Source organism: Cimex lectularius, unplaced genomic scaffold (genome assembly GCF_000648675.2).
Source record: "Cimex lectularius strain Harlan isolate CLEC.00 unplaced genomic scaffold, Clec_2.1 scaffold131, whole genome shotgun sequence".
Lineage (NCBI taxonomy): Eukaryota > Metazoa > Arthropoda > Insecta > Hemiptera > Cimicidae > Cimex > Cimex lectularius.
Window position 1 is genome coordinate 928,613 of NW_019392685.1, and position 23,196 is coordinate 951,808.

Consider the following 23,196-nt stretch of genomic DNA (forward strand, 5'->3'; position numbering starts at 1 on the left):
CTTTAAAAGGGTGACGACCTTCCATCCTAGCTTTGCGCAGTAGGCCCTGACTCCCTTCCATTAGGAGTTTTATCTCCTCACTGCTTTGCCTGAAACCTTAGCCCCGTCCGATCTTCCATCCTTGTTCAATGTGTAACCCTGTCTCCTTTCTGTCAGTTTGTGTTCTTTACCTTACGCCCTGCTTCCCTCTGCCAAGTGACAATCTCCCGTCCATGTTCTTCATTGCCATGACCAATTAATCACACGATGCGCCTTCGAACTCCCCTTATGTTTCTGTCAATAATAAATTAAAGAGCAACTGGCTAGCTCAAGTCAAGTAACTCAGAGCGAAACTGCCAAAATAATAAAAAAATTACATCAAATTCAATATAAAAAGGATTTGGGTTTTACTTTTGTTTTTTTTAAGGAACTTTTTTTCATTATCGTGCATATTTCATTGCTTGATTGATATCGTAGATGAATGTTTCTGCTTGAAAAACACTGCTTCAATGATTCTGCAATTTTATTTTTAATTGTAAATATTGCTGAAATGCTCTATTGTGCCTACATTTTTTTTGATCATCGATGGATTTTTATTTCGATTCATTGGACTGTAAATATTAATTTTCCTCCATACTTATTTTCTGCGTAATTATCGACAAATTTTATTTTTCAGCTTATCTGTCATAAATGTGATGTACACTATTTCATATAATAAAATGTGTTTAAATCTATAAACTTTTTTTTAAAAATCCATTATTAGCAACGTTTTTTATATTTTTGAACTATACCTAAACTGGGTGAATAATGTCCGCATAGTAAAGGGATAAATTGGACAAATGGTTTTCAAGGTAAAGAAATTTACAAGTAGTGGTTAATTGAGTATTTCCAACTTCACAAAGGTCTATCTGCTTTCATAAAAACAACAACTTTATTTAAAATGCAATGCTTTCATTGTGTTTTATTTGTCATTATAGTTGAACAAGCAAATGCGTACAAATAAAATTGTTTTTATACATTATGAAACAAATACATAACAGTACATAAATATATTATACATTACTAATGATACACTGGCCTTACAGGATAGTTTATATTATTTATTTTTGTATTGCTGTCATTTAAATTCTTTCATCTAGGAATTTCGTCAGTTTTTGACACGAACAATTTGTTTAAAAATTTTTTTCAGGCTCCTGTCAGCGGAAGACTTTTGTATAAGAAATCTATTCAAATTCCATTTTAAAGATGAAGTTTTTTGTTTAAAGTACTTCTGATGGTACCGTAGATAAATAGATAAAATCACTCTCTATAAAGTTTCATTTGTTCTTCTAATTCTTGCAATGACTCAATTTGGAACTTATCCTTGTCCTGTTGAATGATCTTGAATATATTCTTAAGTTGTTCCTTTTCAACTCTTAAAAAAAAAATTAATTAATTAAAATTACATTGTAACGGGGTAAATGATCTAAGACTCAATTAATATTAATACTTTATTTCCTAAAGTAACCTGCGGTTGAGATGGGAAGTTAGTGCCCGAGCGGATCGAAGTCATGATAGCTCAAGTGGTAGAGTAGTGGTGTATCAAGCCGAAGGTCGTGGGTTCGAATCCCGCTCGTGACACTGACTTTTTTTAATCTCAATTTAAAACCTTAATTAATTGGTCAAATGGACCACGAAAAATAGTGAAGTTATTTCCTAAAGTTGACCTGACAATATATATATTCTTCTTCCCTCACCCTTGTCAACATTTGTGGATGTTTGATGTATAAAAGACATAGAAAGCCAGAGAGAAAGATATGAAAAGAAATTACAATTAACACATAACTAGCCAAAAAAACAACAATATTGTGTAAATAAACATGTAAAAGAAAAAATTAAGACAAAAGGGAACAAATTAAATACAAACCATTAATAACGAGTGAGAATGTTTAAAATTGAATCATCAATTTTAAAAAAAGTAAGAGAAATAAAACAGGAGGGCTTAACATCCAACTACCCATAAAAAAAGCTTAAAGCTCACAGTAAAGAATTTAAGGTCAAGTTGCCATTGAGTCAGTAAAAGGTGGTCTGAGTGTGGCTGAAATTGTTTTGGCTCTCTTGGATTTTCTTTTAGAAATTGCATCATTTTGAAAAAAAATCTGTCATGGATGAGGGATTACACTTTACAATACATTTTCATACTATAATCAATTAAAAAACCATGGGCTCTGCCAGTATTTGAACACAAAACTATAAATATAAGTTGGACGCCGTAACCACTCAGCCACCAGGTCCCCCCCATATTATAAATTATGTGATTATAGTGATATAATATATACTTTTTTTAAATATTTTTTTATTGTTTGAAAACTACAGTGCAATCAACTATTTACCACCTAGAAATATGCTGATTTTTTCATAATATAAATTTAAATCCCTTTCTATAAAGTTTATAAAAATGTGTATACTTTTTTTCTTGTTCCATGTAGATTTGATACTGATTTAGAGAAATTTTTTCAATCTGTGTTTTACTGCTCATCAGCCCCGATGCACTTTCCATTCCGCTGCTATTATGTTCAACCTCCTCGTTGCACTTCTTCTGCTGAAAGGATAGCACATGTATTATAATTGTCCGAATAAAATAGAAGTCAAAACGCAGTACATACTTGTTTTTCTCTCTTGCAAAACTTTTCTTTCTGCTTCACATCAAATTTCCAGCAGAGTACGATGATGATAAAAGTCAATATGATGCACAACGTGTAAAAGTACAATATGTTTTCACCGTATATCATCGCATTTTTGAATAATGGTATAAAGTACATGAACATCTTGGATTTTGATTTTTTTAAATTCAGGCTGTGAACATATCAATTGCTTTGTATTTTTACTGCAAATTTTATTAGTGATTTTATTGTAATGGTGTTCGATATATTTCTTTGATTCTTTGTTTTACGGAATTTAAAAAAAAAACAATGCGCGGAATTTGAGTTATAGCTGACTTTTTATTAGAAATTTTAGGCAGTTTGTTATGTTAAGGGGATTATTCATCTTGTTGTTTGTAAATACACTTGGAGTTTGGTCCTGGAACCTATTGGCTTTTAAAATAAGACCACAGGGTTTTAAATTAATTTGATTTAAACCCTCTCGAGTTTTGAAGCAATGTTTATTTAATCATTATTGTTTACGCTCTGACAAGGGATTAGTTAAGGTGTTTTTATTGGTCAGTTTCATCCGAGAGCTGATATTTTTACAAGGTATACTTATTTAAAATGGAGGAAAAAATAATTTTCATAATTTAGTGAGTTATTTAATTATTGCAAAGGTAAAACCACTGAACAGATTGCTAGGAAAAATTATGATGTATATGGTAATGACTGTTGTAAGTGGTTTGCTCAATTCAGAAGCATAAATTTTATGTTGTGTTCATATCTTCACATATTCCACGCTCTATAAAATTTACAACTGGAAAAAACTTTACTTCACTTAAAAACTCATACGCGTATAGTTCTTTGTTCAAAAACCTAAGAAGTTTTGGGCGGATGGAATAAAATGGTTCATGTATTTGTTGGTTCAATTTGTTTACAGTTACTTTACCATCAAAAAGTCTTGGACGACCAAATATATCTTTATACATATAGAATTAACCAATCAGATTCACGACTACTTTTTTCTTCTTAGCATAGCTGAGCCAGACGTACTTTTGATATTTTAAGCACCCTGAGAAAAATGACAAAAAAAATTGATGGTTTAAAGACATTTTAAAATTGAAAGAAACTTTAAAAACTTGCAGAACTGATTTATAGAAAAAATTAAGTGTCCGTTTTAGAAACCGTTGATAAATTGTTGGGAAGGAGGCATCTTTTGTAAAGATTTCAGTAGGAAAAAAGTGTTATATTTTTTAATAAAGAAAAGCAAAAGGAGGAATGTTTTAATTAGAAGAATATAAATAATACAATTTATTTAAAACACAACCATTTCATGCTGTTTTATTTGCCATTATTGTTGAACAAGCAAATTTGTATAAATTATTTTTATACATGTTAAAACAAATACATAACAGTACAGAAATATATTTTTTACTTTAATGATATTACATATTTATTATCATACCAATGATAGATTTGACTTAGAGAAGAGTAATATGACAAGCTAGTTCATGATATAAATAATATTATCTATGATCTATGTTTGTATTGCTGCCATTTAAAGTATTTTAACTTGGAACTACTGTCAATTTTTTTAAATCATAGTCTTAATACTCTTCAGAACACAGCCTTGTTATTTAAATTTTTGGTCTTTCTATCCATGAACTGTTTCTTGGTTCTCTGTGGGAAAGGAGAAACTAATTCACCCTTAAATCCATTTTAAAGGTAAAGCTATTTGTTTAACATAATTTTGAATTTTTGAGTACGATCGTATATAATATCAGTTTTATAATTTAATATTTACATATATATATATATTATTTTTAGCAAAATTATTTTTATGAAATGAGAACTACTGTGCACAAACTATTCACCACCTAGAAACATGCTGACTTTTTTTAAATTTTAATGTAACAGTATAAGTTTCAATCTCTGTGGATAAATTCACTCTCTATAAAGTTTCATCTGTTCTTCTAATTCTTGCAACGACTCAATTTGGAACTTGTCCCTGTCCTGTTGTAAGAGCTTGAATATGCTTTTAAGTTGTTCCTTTTCAATTCTAAAAAATAAAGTAAAAACTACATTAGAATTGTAGTAAACAGTAAAAGTAAAATTTAATCCTGAGTTAACATAAATGAATTATTAAATAGTAATTTATGGATGTGAGTAAGTGATTTGTTTAAACAGCCCACTCTTGGATTAATTTCTCTTAAGTTATGTATTTTTTTTTTTTTTAATTTAAGGCACACCACCAGTAAGAAGATGCATTCCGAGTGGTCGGTACACAATACAATATAAACCTAGTATGTCCAAAAGTCAGATCTTTCTACACATACGCCATATCTGACAAAAGGTGTGCTAGATTTTGTATACTAACAAGGGACAAAAAATGTCAAAGATACAACAGGATGATGGTATACTATGCTTAGACTTTGTGTACTAATAAAGAACAAAAAAAAGTCAAAGTAAATCAACGGGATGATGGTGGACTCTGCTTAGATTTTATATACTAAACAAGGAGCTTTGCAGATATAGAATAGCAGCTAGAGAAGCCTACGTTCTTCTAGCCCTGAGGGAATTTCGGTCGAAAAATGTCACTGTTCTATTCATGTGGATTCTGGGTCATTGTGGCAATGTACTTGCCGACCCGGCAGTCAGAAGGGATCTGGATAAATCGAGTAACTGGGGATGACTTTCTCACCCATATCAAGAAAGTGGCATAATGAATGGTGTGAAATGACCCTCAACAAGCTGAGAAAATTAAGGAAGATGTAAAACAATGGTCCTCTGCCACTCGAACCTCACAAAGGGAAGAAAGTGACCTAGCTCGCCTCAGAATAGGTTAGAATAGACATGCACGGTTTTCTCATCGCAAGAAACACTAACAGTCAATATTCTGTCCGTGCTCGATTTAATCTGGAAAAGAGCACATGTGTTTCGGGAAGTTTGGAACAGATTTTGCCAGATGGTGGGCACAGAGTAGAAAAACTTTTTAATTTCTTGAGCAAGGCTGGTCTGCTCTCCAAAATTTAGAAGATGAGGCATGAATGGGGATGGTGGTTGAGGTCAGGTCGGCCCTCTTGCTGGCTGGCGGTTTCTGTACATCGCCACTCTAAACATACTTCTATTCAAAGCAGATAATGATCCTTAGTGCTTGCTTTTATTGATAATAAAAAAAATTAAAAAAAAAATTATATAGAATAAACCACTGCTGGCTGAAACAGTCTGGGGTATGCAGCCAGTATAATAGTTTATAAAAACATATGTACTCTTTTTCTTGTTCCAAGTCGATTTGAGACAGATTCTGTGCAATTTGTTCAATCGGTGTTTTACTGGTTACCAGCCCTGATGCGCTATTCGATCTGCTGGTGTCGTTTTCAGCCTCGTCTCCCTTTTCCTCCTCGCTGCATTCTTGATTCTGAAAGGATATGTTTTTAATAATAGTCAAAATTAAAACAGGACAAGCCTACAGCCAATACCTCGTCGTTTTCTCCCTTGTCAAACCGGTGATTCTCCTTCCCCTCCAACGTCCAACAGATGCCAACGGCGATAAAAGACACCGTGATGCACAGTATGTAAAAGTACGATATGTTCTCATAATATATCATAACATTTTCGTAAAACGGCATCAAGTAGCCTAACATCTTGTTATATCATCTTGATCTAGATTGTCTGATGGTGATAAATTTCTTTAGATATAATCAACACTTGGACTATCTCCTTAAACATCATAGCTAAGGAATAGACAGCAAAAATAAAAAATTAATAGTGTTCTGACTTATATCACCATCATTTTTCCTAAGAAATGATCATTGTTTATATAAAGATTAGAGGTGTATTTTTATTTTTCACTTGATAACCCAAGACTGTTAAAGAGACGAAGGTTAACTTCATAACAGTGAACCTTCTTAACACAATATACCCAACAGTAGATTTCTCTTGAAAAATAAAATAAAACAACAAGTATAATAAATCCAATATAAAAAGTTCATATAATTTTTAATTTATTTTCCTTTTTTTAGTTTGTTTTAATTGAAACAGTGAAAATAATCATCCAAGGCATTAATGCAATGGAAGGTTGCAGAGAGTGCTTGTCCACATGGTGAATGTTTACATGAGTACCAGCTCCAATAGGACGAAATATTTTTGTCTGTTTTTTATTTATATTAACCAGTAAAACTACGTGAAAACGACTGTTTTTATTAAATCAAGTTTATTATACGTAAGTATTAACTATGACGATTAGATTTATACACTCAGTAAAAGTCTCCCAAAACCTTCAATGAAATAGGAGCAAACGTCATAAATTAAAGTAATAATGGGCTATATTGATTAACAACTCAATTTATTTCACGTGAATTTAATCAACAAGTACTTCTACTACTCGGCGCTACAGCCGTTGAAGGACCCTAGCCTCTTCTATTGTGCATACATAAAATATTATATATATGCATTAGATTTCGTGGTCCGATTGACCAAATAACCTCTTTCAATTAATTATCTTTCTATTTTCTCTAACAGCCAGGTCGCTCTCAGGGCCTTCGCCTCAAGCGAGGCGAATGCAAAGAGTGTTTGGAAATGCACAGAAGCCCTGATGGAAGTCAGCGACACTAATGACCTGACCCTGGCATGGGTCCCTGGTAATTCGGGGCATAAAGGCAACGAAGGAAGTCAGCGACACTAATGACCTGACCCTGGCATGGGTCCCTGGTAATTCGGGGCATAAAGGCAACGAAAAGGTTCATGTTGGTCAAAAAGACAGCTAACACGGAGTCTATGGGCCCAGAACCCTACTGCGGCCTAGCAGCCTGCCACAAAAGAGGATACGTCTTAAAATGGATACTTAATGAGTCAAAAACCTGGTGGAAAAATACCACAGGCTTGAGGCACTGCAACCAAACCAGGATTCTGGTTGGACTCCTGACGAGGCACTGCCACTTAAGAAAGCACATGCACCGGAAAGGAGTACAGACAGAAGAAACACTGCAGATACTGCCAGGAAGAGGAGGAGACCGCAGAACACATTTTATGATCCTGCGAAGGACTATGTAGGTACAGTTCTTGCAACTAGGACAAGAAAAACCACAAGCAAGATCCTACACCGGAGGGGCCACGGTAGCCAAGTGGTTAAGGCATCAGGCAGTTAAGGCGACTAGTATCGGGTTGTCCGGAAAATAATGCAGGATTTTGGTATTAAACAAAAAAAAAGAAACTAGTTACTTTAAAGCAATGTTCTTTAATCAAAATAATTTCCCATACTCTCAATACATTTCTCCCAACGTGTTGGTAACTTATTAATTCCGTCTGAGTAGAATTCAGAATTTTTAGAATTGATAAAGTCAATAAATGCATTTTCCAGTTCCGTTTGATTTTTGAATATTATGTGTTGTAAGTAGTGGTCCAGGTGTCTAAAAAAATGGTAGTCAGTAGGCGAGAGGTCCGGAGAGTAGGGTGGGTGAGGCAAAGTTTCATAGCCAAGCTCCAATAATTTTTGTGACGTTACACGTGACACATGTGGTCGAGCGTTGTCATGCAACAAAATGGGCCCTTTCCGATTGACCAAAGAGAGCTTCATTACTGCCAATTTCTGATGCATGGTATTAATTTGGTTACAGTATGATTCAGCATTGATGGTTTCGCCAGGATTTAAGAAGCTGTAGTGTATTAAACCAAATGAAGCCCACCATACCGTAACCATTACCTTTTTTTGATGAGTTGGGGGCTTTGGAAAATGTATTGGAGCTTCTCCTTTGTCGAGCCACTGTCCAGAACGTCTAGTGTTATCGTAGAGAATCCACTTTTCGTCACATGTAACAATTCTGGCCAGAAATGGGTCATTTTTGTTTCGACAAAGAAGTGATGCACAAACATCAAAGCGCTGATTTTTTTGGCGATCGTTTAATGAGTGTGGAACCCAATTTTCGAGTTTTTTCACTTTTCCAATCGCCTTGAGGTGGTCAGCGACGGTCGTTTTACTGACTTTGAGTTGCTCTGCAAGTTCTCGAACAGTTGTTTTGGGGTTTTCTTCCACCACTGATCGCAGAACATCATCATTAAGAGAGGAAGGCCTTCCACGACCTTCTTCATCTTCAAGGCTGAAATCTCCCTCCCGAAATTTTTTAAACCACCTTTGCACAGTGCACTCATTAACACAACCCTCGCCCCAGACTTGGTTAATGTTTCTAGCCGTTTGGGCTCCGCTTCGGCCGAGTTTAAACTCGTAAAAGAAAATCGTACGAAATTCTCGCTTTGACATTATAAGGATGACTGAATTATTTCCAAGTAGCGGAATGCTACAGAGGTAAACAAACAATATCATTTGGAAGAGGATTAATAAGTGTTGACATTCATACAAATGAGTAATCCTGTAAACGTAAACAGAATATTTTATATAGATTTTTTTTAATGAAAACTTAAAATCCTGCATTATTTTCCGGACAACCCAATAGATCCCGCGGTCGTGGGTTCGATCCCCACCGTCGCCTCTGGACTTTTTCTGACGCCTAAGGGGACCGGTGGCCGCAGTTGAAAGAAATTGACACGGCACTCATCAATGGAAGGAGCGGGATCGGATCTCAACGACCCTGAATTTGGTCCCAACCCCCTTCAAAAAATGAGTTTCTTTGATGGAAGAACACCGGTACAACGGGGGCTCAAGTTCACATTTGTGTTGCGAGCCCTCCCCCAAAATATGGAGCCATGGATAAAGTACAATAAGCTGTACAGCTCAGCTGCAGTGCTCAGGAGGGAACTCCTCCAGTCCCTGGTATCCAAGAAAAAAAAGATCTTACACGATGGAACCGCTGGCAAAGCTGTGGAGGCTGGTTAATAGCCTGAAGCTGGCCAGTGAGTTATAATTAACAGAGGAACAATAGATCTATTTACGTTGAGGTGCAGTAGGCCTTGTGGCCGCCTCTCTTATCCCTATCCAACCAATACCTTATATTTATTTTACATATATGTATAGCATCTCAGCATCTTTTTGAGGTCATCCTTGATATTAGAAAATTAAGTTTTTTCACCTTGATGACTTCATCCCTGATCTCCCACCTTTATCATTTATCATCAAAGGCTGATACTATACTCAACGATGTCATGGTCAACGTTTCAGAGCTATAAAGTACCACTGGCCTCACTATAGACCCTCAATTTCAAATTAATTCGATTGGGACTCGGAGATTTTCCCCAAGGCAAATTAGCATTTGTTTCCTCCTGTTCCGAGAGACTCGGACAAGATGCACTGTCCACCACCCTTTTCACTTTCTGGAGAAGTTGATAAAGATGGTTCAGAGTAACCCAAGAGGGGACTTTGATGAACCGAACCGCTAAAAACCTGGCATATTCAGGTGGTATTAACATGGTTGCCAGGAATTCGAGAGAACTTTGGAGGGTTTGTCAAGGTTGAAGCAGGAAGACGATGGACATGCATTTCACAAGGGCAAGTCAATTCTTCCGTTGCACTGAACACTAAGGCTTATGAGTACTGTAAATCCTTTAATATCTAGAATCCCTGCTTACCGAGGAGTACGAAAGAAATCCTGGCAAAAGTTTCCACAGAAAACATTTAAAGTACAACGAATATATAAATTTATACATTTTAAGTGAAAAAGCATCTCAACACATTATTTGTCATTTGACACTTTTCTAAACGTTATGTCAGTAATCTGTAGGTCCACCCCCTATGTTTTATTACCACTAATAAATGGTTTTTAATTGATGGAACTAGTTTTGGGGATGTACTAGTTCAAACTGTTAATACAGGCTGGACAGGTCTGCGGCCAAAGGCTTGTCAAATTGTGTAAAAATTTCTAACAACCTGCAGTAGACAGGGAGTCTGAAACATCTATATCACACTTTTGTACATATTTGTATTTATTTGAAATAAATAATTTTTATTCTTATATTTTCAATTGTATATGTGTTATAATAAATTTGTGCGGTTTCAGTGTGACAATGGGTAAAATTAAAAGAGATGACGAAGAGAACGAGAATCGCAGGTCCATCAATGACATTAAAAATAAGATCGTCAGAAGGACCTTAGCCGGGAAAGAACTCATTAAGAAAAAGAAGGTTTGTTCTGGGAAAAAAAGTGAATTTTATTGTAATATTTGATACAAGAGCGAACAATTGTTTCTTTGTTGTTGAATAGATGAAAAAGGAAGAAAGAAAGAGGCGAAGGGAAGCCGGGGAGGCGCCACAGAAGCCACACACGATTGAGTCGTTACGAGTGCCTGATGAGACCATTCTAGATCCGACGAAAGCTGAAAACGTAGAGAGAATCGAAGAAACGGCAGTCGATATCAACACAGACGACTTTCAAAGCTATTTCAGTATGGAATATGTGCCAAAGGTCTTGATAACATTTGCTGACAATCCTCTTCAAGTAAGTGTTATATGTTGATTTGTGAACAATTCTAATTATTTATATTGTTTTTTTTAATTTATTTATTTATATTTTTTTAGAAAACAAGAATATTTGGAGTTGAATTGTGCAGGATAATACCAAATTCGATGTTCAGGTATAGAGGAAGATCCAGTGTTAAAAAAATTGTCAAAAGAGCCATAGAGAAAAAGTTTTCTGATGTTATTATCGTCAATGAAAACATGAAAGAACCTAGTAAGTTTAATATCTTTTTATTTATTTATTTTAATATCATAGTATGCTGAAATTGTGTCTTTTTTTTAGATGGTTTATTAATAATACATTTACCAAATGGACCGACAGCATTTTTTAGAATGAGCAATGTTAAACTCACTTCAGACTTAAAGGTGAGTTTTAATTTTTTCTTTGATCTAGAATTAACAGACAATTTGACAAGTATCATTTGTTTTAGAAAAGTCATAAAGATATTAACAGTTATCGTCCAGAGGTCATATTGAACAATTTTACAACACGGCTCGGATCAAGCGTAGCGAGGATGTTGGCCTCTTTGTTTCACTACGATCCTGAATTTAAAGGAAAGCGGGCCGTCACATTTCACAATCAGAGGGATTATATTTTCTTCCGCCATCATAGGTAATTATATTAAGTTGTTAAAATAAACGTTTTATATTTTCCCCTCCCAGCATTGGAAAGGGATACGGGTAAGTTATCGTGCTTACCCTGGGGAGAGGAGAGGAAAACCAGGGAATGGCATACAATGGGAACTTTTTTTTAAAAATAGAATTTAAACTAAAAGAAAAAAAGAAATAGGGGACATGAAATAGTGTGGAGCACTGGTGGACGAGGAGAGAATAGCTGTAGAAAAGTTGTGACCAGCAGGTCTGAAAAAAGCCTGTCAAATTTTCCTCCTTGTGGCAACCACAAATCCCTTTCCGGAACCCATCCTGATTCACTTGAGCCCGTCCGGTAGGCCTGACGAATCAGATAGAGGATGTCAGTGGTTTATCAGATTTTTTCCCTAAGGGCAGCTGAAGCCATGTTGAGGGATCAGGATGGATACCCAGAAGGAGATTCATGGTTGCAAAAAAGGAGGTTGATTCTCCTACCATCAGGGCAAGAAGAAATCTGGAGGAACGCCGAGAACGTATACAAATCCCTTATAGGTATCCAACCTAATCCCTCAACCAGGATGGCCTTAGTGTGCATAAGAAGAATAACCAAACTGCCATTTTCTTTCCCTGTCGTCTTGAACCTGGACTGAGCTTGACTCCTTAATCACCCCGCACGGTGGGAAATCGTCCTTGTGGCACAAATCCCCTTGCAGGATCCATCCTGATCACTCTTTCTATTAAATCTGGTGAAACGCCGACAACTTTTCCCATCTATTTGTTGCCCTCTTAGTTCGCTTTAATCCTCTGCTATTTCTATTCTCCGTTGGTGCTCCATACCTCCGAATCAATCACCTATGCATTTTTCCTTTTCTCCTCTTAAAATTTTATTGCACAAAACCGTCATTTTATATTTGACCGACTTTGGTCCTGATCCAGTTGCCTTCTTTTCCCTGGCTCTTCTCTTCTCTCTCTCTTGGGCAGAACAATTTTTTCAGTGTTGGAGATGTAAGCATTTATTTTAATTTTTTATTACAAAAAAAATTCCTCTTCGAACATGCTAAGTCATTTACCATTTGTTCTAGTCCGGGGACAAGCTGGTTCAAGTATTGAAGACATCATAGTGTCAGATCTAAATTAAATTCTATTAATCAGTAGCTCTTAGTATTACCATTTTAACATAAATTTACTACTTATAATAAGCTTGTCATTTACTACAATGAGTTTAGCAATAATTAATTTTAAAAAAATTAATTATCCTTTACTGTTTGATTTAAGGTATGACTTTTCCTCAAAGGCCAAACCTATGCTGAAAGAATTAGGGCCAAGGTTTACACTAAGGCTCGAATACATCCAGGAAGGGACTTTCGACACCAAACTTGGAATTTACGAATGGGTCAAAAGTGGAAACAGGCATTCGCTCGAAGCGAACAGAAGGAAATTCCAACTTTAATTGTATAATTAAAATAAAAGTTTTATTTAAATATCTTCTTTTTTTTCATTTGGCTTTCAGTCGTAATGTATTGAAATAATCGTGCTGCTCTAAATAAATCTCTGGAAAATGCACTGACGCTTTATAAATTTGAGCTCTTTCCTAGTTTAAGTATTATTTCTTTTACAAAAATGAAGAATCATATATGGGTTAAACTGGCAGAATTGCAACATATCTGATTCTTGGTACAAAGCAGGTTCGGCTTCAGCATCACGATTTTTTATATTTTTTATTTTAATGAGCAATAATATTTCACAGCAAAAATATAGACCAACAAAATAATAAATAGTTCTAGCTTAAAATAGTAATTTAGTCTTAAGTTAAAATAGTTGTTAACTGCTCCTCATACTTTTTGGTTTATGAATTACAGGGTCTCATTGGGGTCGCCATGTGGTACGGTGCCCAGCTCGTATTTGCCACACTAGTGGTCATGGGCTGATCTTGACATAGTCCATGGATTTTTAATTGTGAATAGTACTGAGAAAGTATGATGACGGTTTGATCTCTCGTCCACGACCCTCAACGGGTAGTTTTAAATTAAGCCCTCCTGTATGACAGAAGTTACTTTAGGGATTTATTTTGTTATTCTTGCTTTTACTTTTTTATTTATTCGAGCTGTTCAACCAGTTATTAAGTTCATCTCAAGATAATGTCAGATATGTTTAAATTACAACATTTGTTTAAGCATTGCATAATAATTTTCACCGATGAACAAATAATTTGTTTATATTTGGTTTTTAAAAAAAGTTTGATTAAATTTTCTAATAAATAATTTATTTTAAATTCAGTCATTTCCAACTATTTGTGCTTTTAGTTTTGGCATAGGCAGACAAAAATGATCATAAATGACCAAATTTCAGGTTCATCAGCCTACAAACAAATCTCACAAATCTTCCTGTTTGATATTTTGTGATGATAACACTGCTGTTTGGTCTCTGCTGACTGAGAGACCAAAAACAGTGAAGATATGAAGACAAGGATGATCAGTAATAACAAAACTACAATTTTTTTACTTAGCTAAAATTTCAGGTTAAAAAAGATTATAATGTATTTTCAAATTTAAATATTATACTGTTTTAAATATCATTAATTTAATTTATTAATAATTCACTATTTTTCGTGGTCCGCTTGACCAATTAATATAATTCAATTAATTAAGGTTTTAAGTTGAGATGAAAAAGTCAGTGTCACGAGCAGGATTCGAACCCAAAACCTTCGGCTTGATACGCCGCTACTCTACCACTTGAGCATCGTGAGTTCGATCTCCTTGGGCACTAACTTCCCATCTCAACCGCACCTTTTTGAATTTTCCCTCCTTTTTGCCATTTTTCAAATGTCGAGTAATCTGTTTGATTCTCGGCGACAAGTGAAATGGCCTGGGAGAGCTTTACTGAAGTATACTTCATTTTACTTCATTAAATTCACTATTTTTCGTGGTCCGCTTGACCAATTAATATAATTCAATTAATTAAGGTTTTAAGTTGAGATAAAAAATATTTGTTAATAATGTTGAAAAGTAATATGTAGGTAAGTGTAACAAAATAATATTTAACATTTACTATAGTAATGTCTGAGTTTGGGCGGATACAAGGCAAGGGTCTTCCATTGTTAAACTGGCCCAAGCGGTTTGAGTCTCGATATCAGACAGCTCGACAAAATCATGAAGAAAAAAATCATGGCATGTTTGAGTATAATTATGACTGTAGTCGTCAATCCCCATCGTCTGCGTATGACTATTTGAGAGGATGGGCGAATCTTCGTCAAGAATAAGCTCTTGATTCATCAGCTCGGTTTGCGTGTGGTTGTTCACATGTTGATCAATTTCGCGAAATATTTCCAAATCTAGCATCATCTCGTTGGACGTGGTTTGAGTCGAAGATGAAAACTGGTTCTGCGGCAGTATCGCCGAAAGAAGGGCAGAATCGATTGCGTCTTGCATCTCCGTCTGGGTGGAAACCGTGAAACTGGCCTTCTGCGTCTGCGTCTTTCTGTCCGTCCTGGTTTTCCTCCTGCTGCACGACCTGTGGTCCGTCTGGACTCCGATATCCACGCCTTTTCTCACTACAACCCTCCACGATAATTCGCTTAAGGCAGCCGCGGCAATATCTTCTTCCATCTGAACATTTCCTCTTAAGTTTGGAACAATTTTTCTCTCCTTTGATTGCCCAGGCGTCATGTTTCTTATCGTATTCTTTCTAAAATTATAAACATTATTATTTCAAAAATAAAATTTTTGTACATTCAAACAAACTCTTACTTAATCATAGGAGGAGAACCGTGTCCTTTCCGTTTACAGTGTGTCAACAAAGCCATCCTCGTATTGTACGATTTCGAACATATTAAACACACAAACTCAATTTGACATTCTTTCGCCATATGATAATTCTTATAATTTTCAGTAGTAAAATACTTCTTACACTTCTCGCACATGAAGTTCTTTTCCAAATGCATTTTCTGATAATGCTGAAAAAATCATTAAAAAAGTTCAAAACTGAAATAAAACCATTGATATTGGAACAGACAAAAAAATAATGTTAGAATATGATATAATAATGTAAGGAAATAACCAGTAAACAAAACAATAAAATAATAATTGATGTTTAAGAGAAAAAAAATTTAAAAAATAAAAGGAAACTGAGGGCTAAAACCCTACAAATTACCATCAATAAAAATTTAAATAAGCTAAGCGTCTGATTTTAAAAAATCACATAAAATTAATTTTTTTCCTTTGAATATAAGCATTAATGAATGAGGAAAATTATCTTTTCTTCATGCATTTTCTTCCCATATGACCCAGAATAATTTGTGTATACAGGGTGTCTGTGAATAGACAATATTTCAGGTGATCCAATGTGTCAAATGGGACTAAGAAGTCCCTACTGTCCATAGCCTGAATTTTTTCTTTCTTTTCTAATCATCCCCTTTTATATTAGTTTCACGCCATAGGTGGAGAAAAAGAAAAGTGAGAAATGGTCAAATCTCTTCTTGCAAAGTTGAAATGAGCTGGCCGTCGTTGATGCAATTCTGGCGTAGGGTGTACAAAGCCCATCTTGCCGATATGTTCCCAAATTTATGGTGACCCTCAACTTGTTGAGTCCTCCCATGGCATGCAACAATTTTCCCTCAATAAATAACTTCATCTTTTCTCAACAAATACTAAACAAAAAATTCTATAAAGTGAAGCTTCCTTTACATAATTTATTAAATTAATCCATTATTTGCTTAAAGGTCATTTAATTTTTATTTAAGACCATATTAATTATTCCAAAATTATTCTTTTTATCTAAGGTTTTTGGCTGAGATTAAAAATTATTGTCACGAGTGGGATTCGAAGCCGAAGGTTGTGGGTTTAAATCCCGCTCATGACATTAATTTTTCATCTCAGCCAAAAGTCGATAAAAAGAATAATTATTTGAAATAGTTAATACGGTCAATTATGACCACTAAGCAAATAATGGATTAATTTAATAATTAAAAAGAAGTAATTACTTCACTTACAGCTCCCTGGGGCCACTTCGTAAGTCACTGAGAATTGAATCCTGATAGCACATTTGAAAATATGGCAAAAAATAGGGAAAAAAATTTGAACAGTTCGATCGAAGTCACGATAGCTCAAGTGATTAGGGCAGTGGCATATTTAGTCAAAGGTCTTGGGTTCGAATCCCGCTAACACTAATTTTTCATCTCAGCCAAAAGCCGATAAAAAGAATAATTAATTTTATTTTATTTATTTATTTAATTTAGCCAACGGGTTCCATTTAAAAGATTAACTACAGCTATATCCACGTTCAAAACTAAAAGAGATTTTCCTGGTGCTCTTTAATATTGTACAATGACCCAAAAAGTAGAATATATCCTCATTTTCTTTTTTATTACATAAGGAGCAGAGGTAAATTCTTTCTGAGATTTAAGGTTTACAATTAAGATTTAACCATTCCCCTCTAGTTTTAATTATAACACCCTAAAGCATACACCTACGAACAAATTGCACAACTGAGGCTGTTGTGCAAACAATTGTATAGTGTATGGTGTTGTTTGAGGTGCTGAGCAACTAGTTGCAGAAATTCAAAACTGTTTGAAATTAATTGCACGAGTGGTGTTGCACAACTGTCGCATTGTGTATGGGCTCTTTTTGTACAAATGGTGTTACCATTTCTAGTAATTCACCAAATGTTATGGGGTCCATTCACAAATAATTTATATAGTCAATTGCAGTTCTTTGAGGAGATTTGCATGGCTAAAAACAGATCTTTTCTTTAACCACTCTTTCATTCCTTTTTCTTTTTTTAACACCAACATCCGACGTAATAGAAAAGGCTGCGTTGTGAGATGCCATGTTACATTAAAACAAGACAAAAGCAACTGGAGTTTGCAAAAAAATGTGAATAGTGTATGGGGGACCTTGTTGGCCCTGTTGTACAATGTACATTTGCACAATTTGATCATAGGTGTATGGGGAGGCTTAAATTATCAGTATTTACACCCAAATTCATTTAGTCCACATCCAGTAGCGCCTTTCTTTTATGTTCCTTTATCTGAAAGTGTATATTACTGGCCATGATCTGTTTTACTGACTGTAAGCCTAGAGGTTCATTCTTCGTCGACAATAGTTACAAATCAAAAAAAAATATAAACGCACTACTTGCCTGCCGGAGATATTTCAACTTGGTGAAAAACCTCAGCAGGCTCGGGTCTCTGTCTTCAACCAGGGCGTATTTGCACGACTCCTCCGGGCAAAAATACAAGCAGTTGCCTTTTTTCGCCTCGAGCTTTCCCTCCTTGTGAAACTTGCAGAGATGCATTTCGAGCCTGGAACTGTTGGCGAAAACTGAACTGCAATAAGGGCAGCAGACTCGGTTGACAATCGTGCTCAGCTCTTCTGCCGACGGGCAGACTTTTATCAAGTCCGATACAGTATCATTCATAGCTTTATGATAACTTAAACTTTCTGAAACAAATTAAACCGCGCGTTAATCTATGTTATGTATATGAACAACGGAAGACAAAAGTACAAGTGATGAGAGATCACCCAGTCTGAAATAGAAAAATTAATTGGTTACAAATTAATTATTACATGTTAAATCTATAGGAACGTGACATGATTTTACCCTTTAACTTTTTTAAGTTTAAACACTTAAGTACAATTTATATGTTCCATATAAACATACAAAACACTAAAATGGTTGCTAACGCGTAAGCGTTTCAATTCCCAAACTACCAGACCGGTATCGATTGTAAATTTTCGGGAAATCATGTTTTAAAAGCAGAAACGATCAAAGAGAAAGAACAATTGCTGATCAACGATTGCCTGTGGGTCCGCCTACTCTCGCTGTTTCATCATGCCTTGAGCTGACATTTCACAAAACAAAAGTAACTCATTAAACTATTGTATTCTTGATAAAAAAAAGAGTTAAAAATGTTAACAAAAGGGTTTTTAAGATGTTCAATGGATAATATACTCACCAATAAGATTATTTTTTTTTTAGTTTAGGCCACTTCAGAAATTTGCGTATGAATATTTTCTCATATCAATTAACGTTTATATAAGATGTATATACATTAATAATTAATATAATAATTGTTAATACGAAGAAAAAGGGGAAATATTTGAGCTTTTGATGAACGTTGGCGCAGCATACCTTAAAGAATTGTAAACAGTCTGTAGGGTTGATAAGGGTATCTCAGTTGCTCCTGGACATGACAAGTTCTGGATAAATAATACATTGAACTTTGCAGTCCTATTCTTTTGAATTCGAGAGTTTGCTGCTTTTAACGTTGATTTTTAGTGTAAAAAAATTAAACTGTTTAAAAGCTCATTACTTGTTTTGCAAATTAGTTATAGAGTAATTAGTTCCAGGTATCAGACTCAAGTGGTCATCGGTGATATGATGGATTTTCTTCAGATTATAAATCTCTTCTCTTATGAAAAATTGCCTAAACTTTTGAACGCATAAAATTGGCTTTTAATATTTAATAGATACTAGTGTTAAATAAATATCAAACATGAACTTAGGTGGGACGATACGAGTCAACAAAATAGGGTTTTGTATTATATGCTGTATAATAATATTGTTCGTGATATATTTATCGCCTCCGAGGACTTCTCAGTCCAAGCCGATTGTAAATATAAAAACGCTTTTATTGGCGGCGATCGAAGCTGCTGAGAGGGGCGGCGAAGAGGTCGTCAGAGCGTTGAACGATACGATCGTTAAACATAGCAAAGGAGAGACGAAGGAAGGCGTCAACATACCGGTGACGAATGCAGATTACAAGTCTCATTGCGTCATGTATTATGGAATAAGAGAAATATTTCCAAATATTAAAGTAAGTAAATTGATTTTGTAAGAATTAAATAGAAACATTCTTGTAATTTACAGTACTCCGGTGTGAACTAATTCCTTCAATTTACTACAGGATGAATTATGCTTTATAAAATATTCCAAGTTCAGTGATGCTTTTTACCTGATTTTACCTCATCTGTATGATTCTTAGCTCCTTCCTGCTTCCCTTTATGCATTCTAATAGTTTTTCCTTCACAAATTCTACAAAGAAAATCTTAAATAGTCTGCCTAGTGATAGATATTTAGGGCTTTCTGGTCAATTGCTTGTATTCCTATTCTGCAAGAACATTTCATTGTTCGCTATGTTCTGGGTCGTCTTGGAGATCAAATTCTCCCTTGTACCTTCTTGATTTCTAAACCTGACAGAAATTTCATTAAAAGGAAGATTTCTTTCCATTTCCTTGCAGAATTGAAATAGTTTCCGTCTTCAGTGAACTTTTCAAGACATTTATGATTTTCAAGTACCTTTTTCCTTCCTTTCCTGCATTGCATCTTTCCTTTTTAATCTTGCTACAAGACTATGTTCATTAGAAAATGTTTAACACATTCCCGTCTGCTTAAAAAATTGTAAGTGTGTAATATTCTCCTACAGACAAATTTACAATTCTGATGATATGCGGCAGCACCTAGCTCTATTCCTAGTCGCTTGATCAATTTTATAATACCAAATGGGTGTCTCTCGTTAAGGGTCAAACCACTTTACAAAATTTTTTCATATTATGATCAATTAAAATGCCATGGGCCAAACCCAGAATCATTAGTGTGACAAATACAGGTCAGATACATTAACCACAAGGCCACTGTGGATCTCCAAATTACAGTTAGTTTTGCTATAGCGTTCATGGGTCTCATATACTAAGTAATGTGGGTCCTTCCAAACACCTTTTACCTAATCATTCACTCCTTCCTCACAGGACGATTCTTCTGACTTCACCGAGGATCGAACTACTCTGACTACTGCGCCACCAGGACCAATCCTGTACCTCCTCTACACCACAGACTTTCAACTCCAACTATCCTCCTTGCTTTGCCGATGATTTTATCCGATCCAATCCTACAGTTGCTTCAGAGGAGTTCCAGGCCCACATCCATCGGATAGCTGAATGGAGGATAAACTAACAACATAAATTCACCCTTGTTACCTTTACCCTCGGAAGCAAAACCCCTCATGCAATATTCCTCATCAACATTCCTATCCCTAAAACCCGCTCTGTGTTCTGACTTGACGTTTAACTGGAACTCATACAAATAAAAAGACAGAAACTGAACAGATGTTTCGCATTACTGTACTACTGTATAAACTACTTGGACGCAAATCTAATGTGTCCACAAAAAACACTACTGAAACTGATTTTGACAAATGAACTGGAACTGTGGGAAACCACTAAACCTAAAAATAATCAACGAATCCATAGTCCTCAGGATTATAGTCATCATTCACTACGTTTCCAATACCACTCTCCACAACGACCTCAAACCCTTTGTAAATAAATCAATCCCCATTGGATTTTCCAGGTTCCACGAAAAACACTCCTCACCCTATCCAATTAGTCTAATCAATGTCCAACATAATCCATCCTTACAATCCCATCTGACGGCTAAAGAGGAGGTCACACCGTGGCTAGCCCTTGTATAAAGCTGGGAGAACAACAAAGGTTGTTAATTCCCTTCAAGACATTTATAGCGTCAATGTGATTTGTAAACATGTATCATAACATTGCATTAATATTATAATGGTGTTTGGTTGGTAATAAAAAATTTAAAAAAAGTTTTGCTATAAGTCATTCTGTTTCATTGGAGTCTTGTCTTTAAAGAAGACTTGTTGAAGGTCACCATGAACATGATTCCCAAGGAGATGCAGGCTTTGTCAAAATGGCCAACAAAACCCTAAAATATTTATGTCAAATTAATTCTCTCCCGATTGATTGACCGAATTTAAAAAAGTTTTGCCATAATTCTTTCTGTTTCATTTGAGTCTTGTCTTTAAGGAAGACTTGTTGAAGCATACTCATCATGAACATGATTCCCAAGGAGATGTAGACTTTGTCAAAATGGCCAATAAAACTCTAAAATATTTATGTCGAATTAATTCTCTCCCGATTGATTGACCGAATTTTTAAAAAAACTGCTAAAGGGGGTTCATTATTGTACCCTTTCCTCTAACTTTAAAGAAGTAATCGCGTAACATTGTTGCTGATATTTTTTTAGGTAATATCAGAAGAGGAAGAAGAGAAAAGGAATTGTGTTAATTTATTACCATTGGATATTGATACATCTAGTACAAAACTGCCTGATCTTCCCGATGAGAAAGTTGACTCCAGCAAATTAACGGTTTGGATTGATCCTTTAGATGCAACCAAAGAATACACCGGTATGAGTACCAGTTTTATTGGATTGAATATTAAATAAACTGAGTTTAAATTTATTTTAGAAAAGCTTTTCAATTTTGTTACGACAATGGTTTGTATCGCTTACGAAGGGAGGCCAATAATCGGAGTTATACACAAACCCTTTGAAAAAGTTAAAAAAACCCATTGGGCTTGGGTGAATAAAGGAAGCTCATTTGTTAATAAACAAATTAAAGAACATGTAAGACATATAAACAATTTCTTTTTAATTAACTCATTTAAAAGTGATTTGTTATTTTTAAGAATGGCCCAAATATTGTGATAATTTCACGATCTCATGCGGGCTATGCCAGTGAAAAGGTTAAGAAATTTTTTGGAACGAATACAAGACTCTTCGAAGCAGGTGGTTCAGGTAAATAAATTGATAATAAACTGTCAAATATTTTGGTGAAGACCTGGTGAGGTGATTATTCTGAAAATTGTCTCTAATCATTTTATTTTTAACTGGGTTCCTTGTCATCTTTAGTAATAGAGATTATGATGATAGTTTATCTACAAACTACTCATCCTTGATTAGAAACGTTGATTGTTCGACTACTTTCAGGTTACAAGTCGTTGGAAGTTGCTGTGGAAAATGTAACAGCGTACTTTCACACGACAGACATAAGCAAATGGGATATCTGTGCTGGAGATGCAATTATCACTGCTCTTGGTGCGATAGTTTACACTATTTTTTTTAAATTGACTTTATTTAATAGTTAACATTTCCTTAGGTGGACGTTTCACGGATTTAAACGGCAACGAAATCGACTATTCCTCTCGTGCTGACACTCTGTTGAAAACGGGAGTGCTTGCTGCCCCCTTGAAAAAGCACGTGGAGGTTTTGAAAAGAAAGCAAGGATCATTAGACTGATGTTAAAGTATTTTAAAATAATGCAAATGTTATTTTCTTAACTCAATTTTATAAATTTCTCTCTTTTAATGTTTTAATTACAATTGCACTATTGCAATTCTGTAGCTCAATGGATTTGAAAATAAATGTAAATTTTGAGTTGAGAATATTGATAGCCAGTCAATGCATATTTTAATCAAAAAATAAAACAGTTATTAATCATTCTCAACACGACAAACAGCAATGACACATCTACACAGAAAACAAATACTTTGAGCCCTGACGATGATCTCAATAAAGATCAAAATGGCACGATGAAGAAAACTTTTAAAGCTATTAGAAACAGAAGTTTCTAAACCTACATCACACCAGCCATATCTCACAATCTCCAAATAGTCATTAATTGACGGTCACTAAATACCACACAGTTATTAGTAAATTCACTAGTTTCGTGGTCTGCTTGACCAATTCATATCTTACAATTAATTAAAGTTTTCAGTTGAGATAAAAAAGTCAATGGCACGAGCGG

At 35.0% G+C, this 23,196-nt stretch overlaps 5 protein-coding genes across 9 annotated transcripts; 2 read left to right on the forward strand and 3 right to left on the reverse strand.

Annotated features, from left to right (window-relative positions):
• Nucleotides 1-909: 909 nt before the first annotated feature.
• LOC106663180 (matrix-remodeling-associated protein 7-like) lies at nucleotides 910-3,066 on the reverse strand. 3 transcript variants are annotated; one of them, XM_014387823.2, is made up of 3 exons: nucleotides 2,625-3,066; nucleotides 2,427-2,554; nucleotides 910-1,393 (listed from the first exon to the last, which is right to left on the reverse strand). In XM_014387823.2, exons 1-3 carry the CDS (start codon nucleotides 2,784-2,786, stop codon nucleotides 1,279-1,281), a joined length of 405 nt encoding a protein of 134 aa, XP_014243309.1. In that variant the 5' UTR covers nucleotides 2,787-3,066; the 3' UTR covers nucleotides 910-1,278. The 3 variants fall into 3 exon arrangements, with proteins under 3 accessions (XP_014243309.1, XP_014243308.1, XP_014243307.1); XM_014387822.2 differs by having other exon boundaries at nucleotides 2,427-2,557; XM_014387821.2 differs by having other exon boundaries at nucleotides 2,427-2,560.
• Nucleotides 3,067-3,122: 56 nt separating this feature from the next.
• On the forward strand, nucleotides 3,123-13,082 carry LOC106663178 (probable ribosome production factor 1). Of its 2 annotated transcripts, none has more exons than XM_014387819.2 (7): nucleotides 3,123-3,212; nucleotides 10,550-10,673; nucleotides 10,753-10,986; nucleotides 11,067-11,220; nucleotides 11,290-11,372; nucleotides 11,438-11,619; nucleotides 12,873-13,082. In XM_014387819.2, exons 2-7 carry the CDS (start codon nucleotides 10,557-10,559, stop codon nucleotides 13,045-13,047), a joined length of 945 nt encoding a protein of 314 aa, XP_014243305.1. In that variant the 5' UTR covers nucleotides 3,123-3,212; nucleotides 10,550-10,556; the 3' UTR covers nucleotides 13,048-13,082. The 2 variants fall into 2 exon arrangements, with proteins under 2 accessions (XP_014243305.1, XP_014243303.1); XM_014387817.2 differs by lacking the exon at nucleotides 3,123-3,212 and adding an exon at nucleotides 6,633-6,825.
• Nucleotides 4,424-6,485, reverse strand: LOC106663179 (matrix-remodeling-associated protein 7-like). The gene is made up of 3 exons (XM_014387820.2): nucleotides 6,083-6,485; nucleotides 5,873-6,021; nucleotides 4,424-4,662 (listed from the first exon to the last, which is right to left on the reverse strand). The coding sequence occupies exons 1-3, from the start codon at nucleotides 6,245-6,247 to the stop codon at nucleotides 4,548-4,550; spliced, it is 429 nt and encodes a 142-aa protein (XP_014243306.1). The 5' UTR covers nucleotides 6,248-6,485; the 3' UTR covers nucleotides 4,424-4,547.
• Nucleotides 13,083-14,567: 1,485 nt separating the features above from the next.
• Nucleotides 14,568-18,744, reverse strand: LOC106663197. 2 transcript variants are annotated; one of them, XM_014387850.2, is made up of 4 exons: nucleotides 18,550-18,744; nucleotides 17,733-18,034; nucleotides 15,344-15,549; nucleotides 14,568-15,281 (listed from the first exon to the last, which is right to left on the reverse strand). In XM_014387850.2, the coding sequence occupies exons 2-4, from the start codon at nucleotides 18,009-18,011 to the stop codon at nucleotides 14,645-14,647; spliced, it is 1,122 nt and encodes a 373-aa protein (XP_014243336.1). In that variant the 5' UTR covers nucleotides 18,012-18,034; nucleotides 18,550-18,744; the 3' UTR covers nucleotides 14,568-14,644. The 2 variants fall into 2 exon arrangements, with proteins under 2 accessions (XP_014243336.1, XP_014243337.1); XM_014387851.2 differs by lacking the exon at nucleotides 18,550-18,744 and adding an exon at nucleotides 18,195-18,417.
• Nucleotides 18,745-18,770: 26 nt separating this feature from the next.
• LOC106663198 (putative inositol monophosphatase 3) lies at nucleotides 18,771-22,840 on the forward strand. The gene is made up of 7 exons (XM_014387854.2): nucleotides 18,771-18,873; nucleotides 18,938-19,410; nucleotides 21,636-21,798; nucleotides 21,859-22,016; nucleotides 22,079-22,187; nucleotides 22,380-22,487; nucleotides 22,549-22,840. Exons 2-7 carry the CDS (start codon nucleotides 19,090-19,092, stop codon nucleotides 22,686-22,688), a joined length of 999 nt encoding a protein of 332 aa, XP_014243340.1. The 5' UTR covers nucleotides 18,771-18,873; nucleotides 18,938-19,089; the 3' UTR covers nucleotides 22,689-22,840.
• Nucleotides 22,841-23,196: the final 356 nt, after the last annotated feature.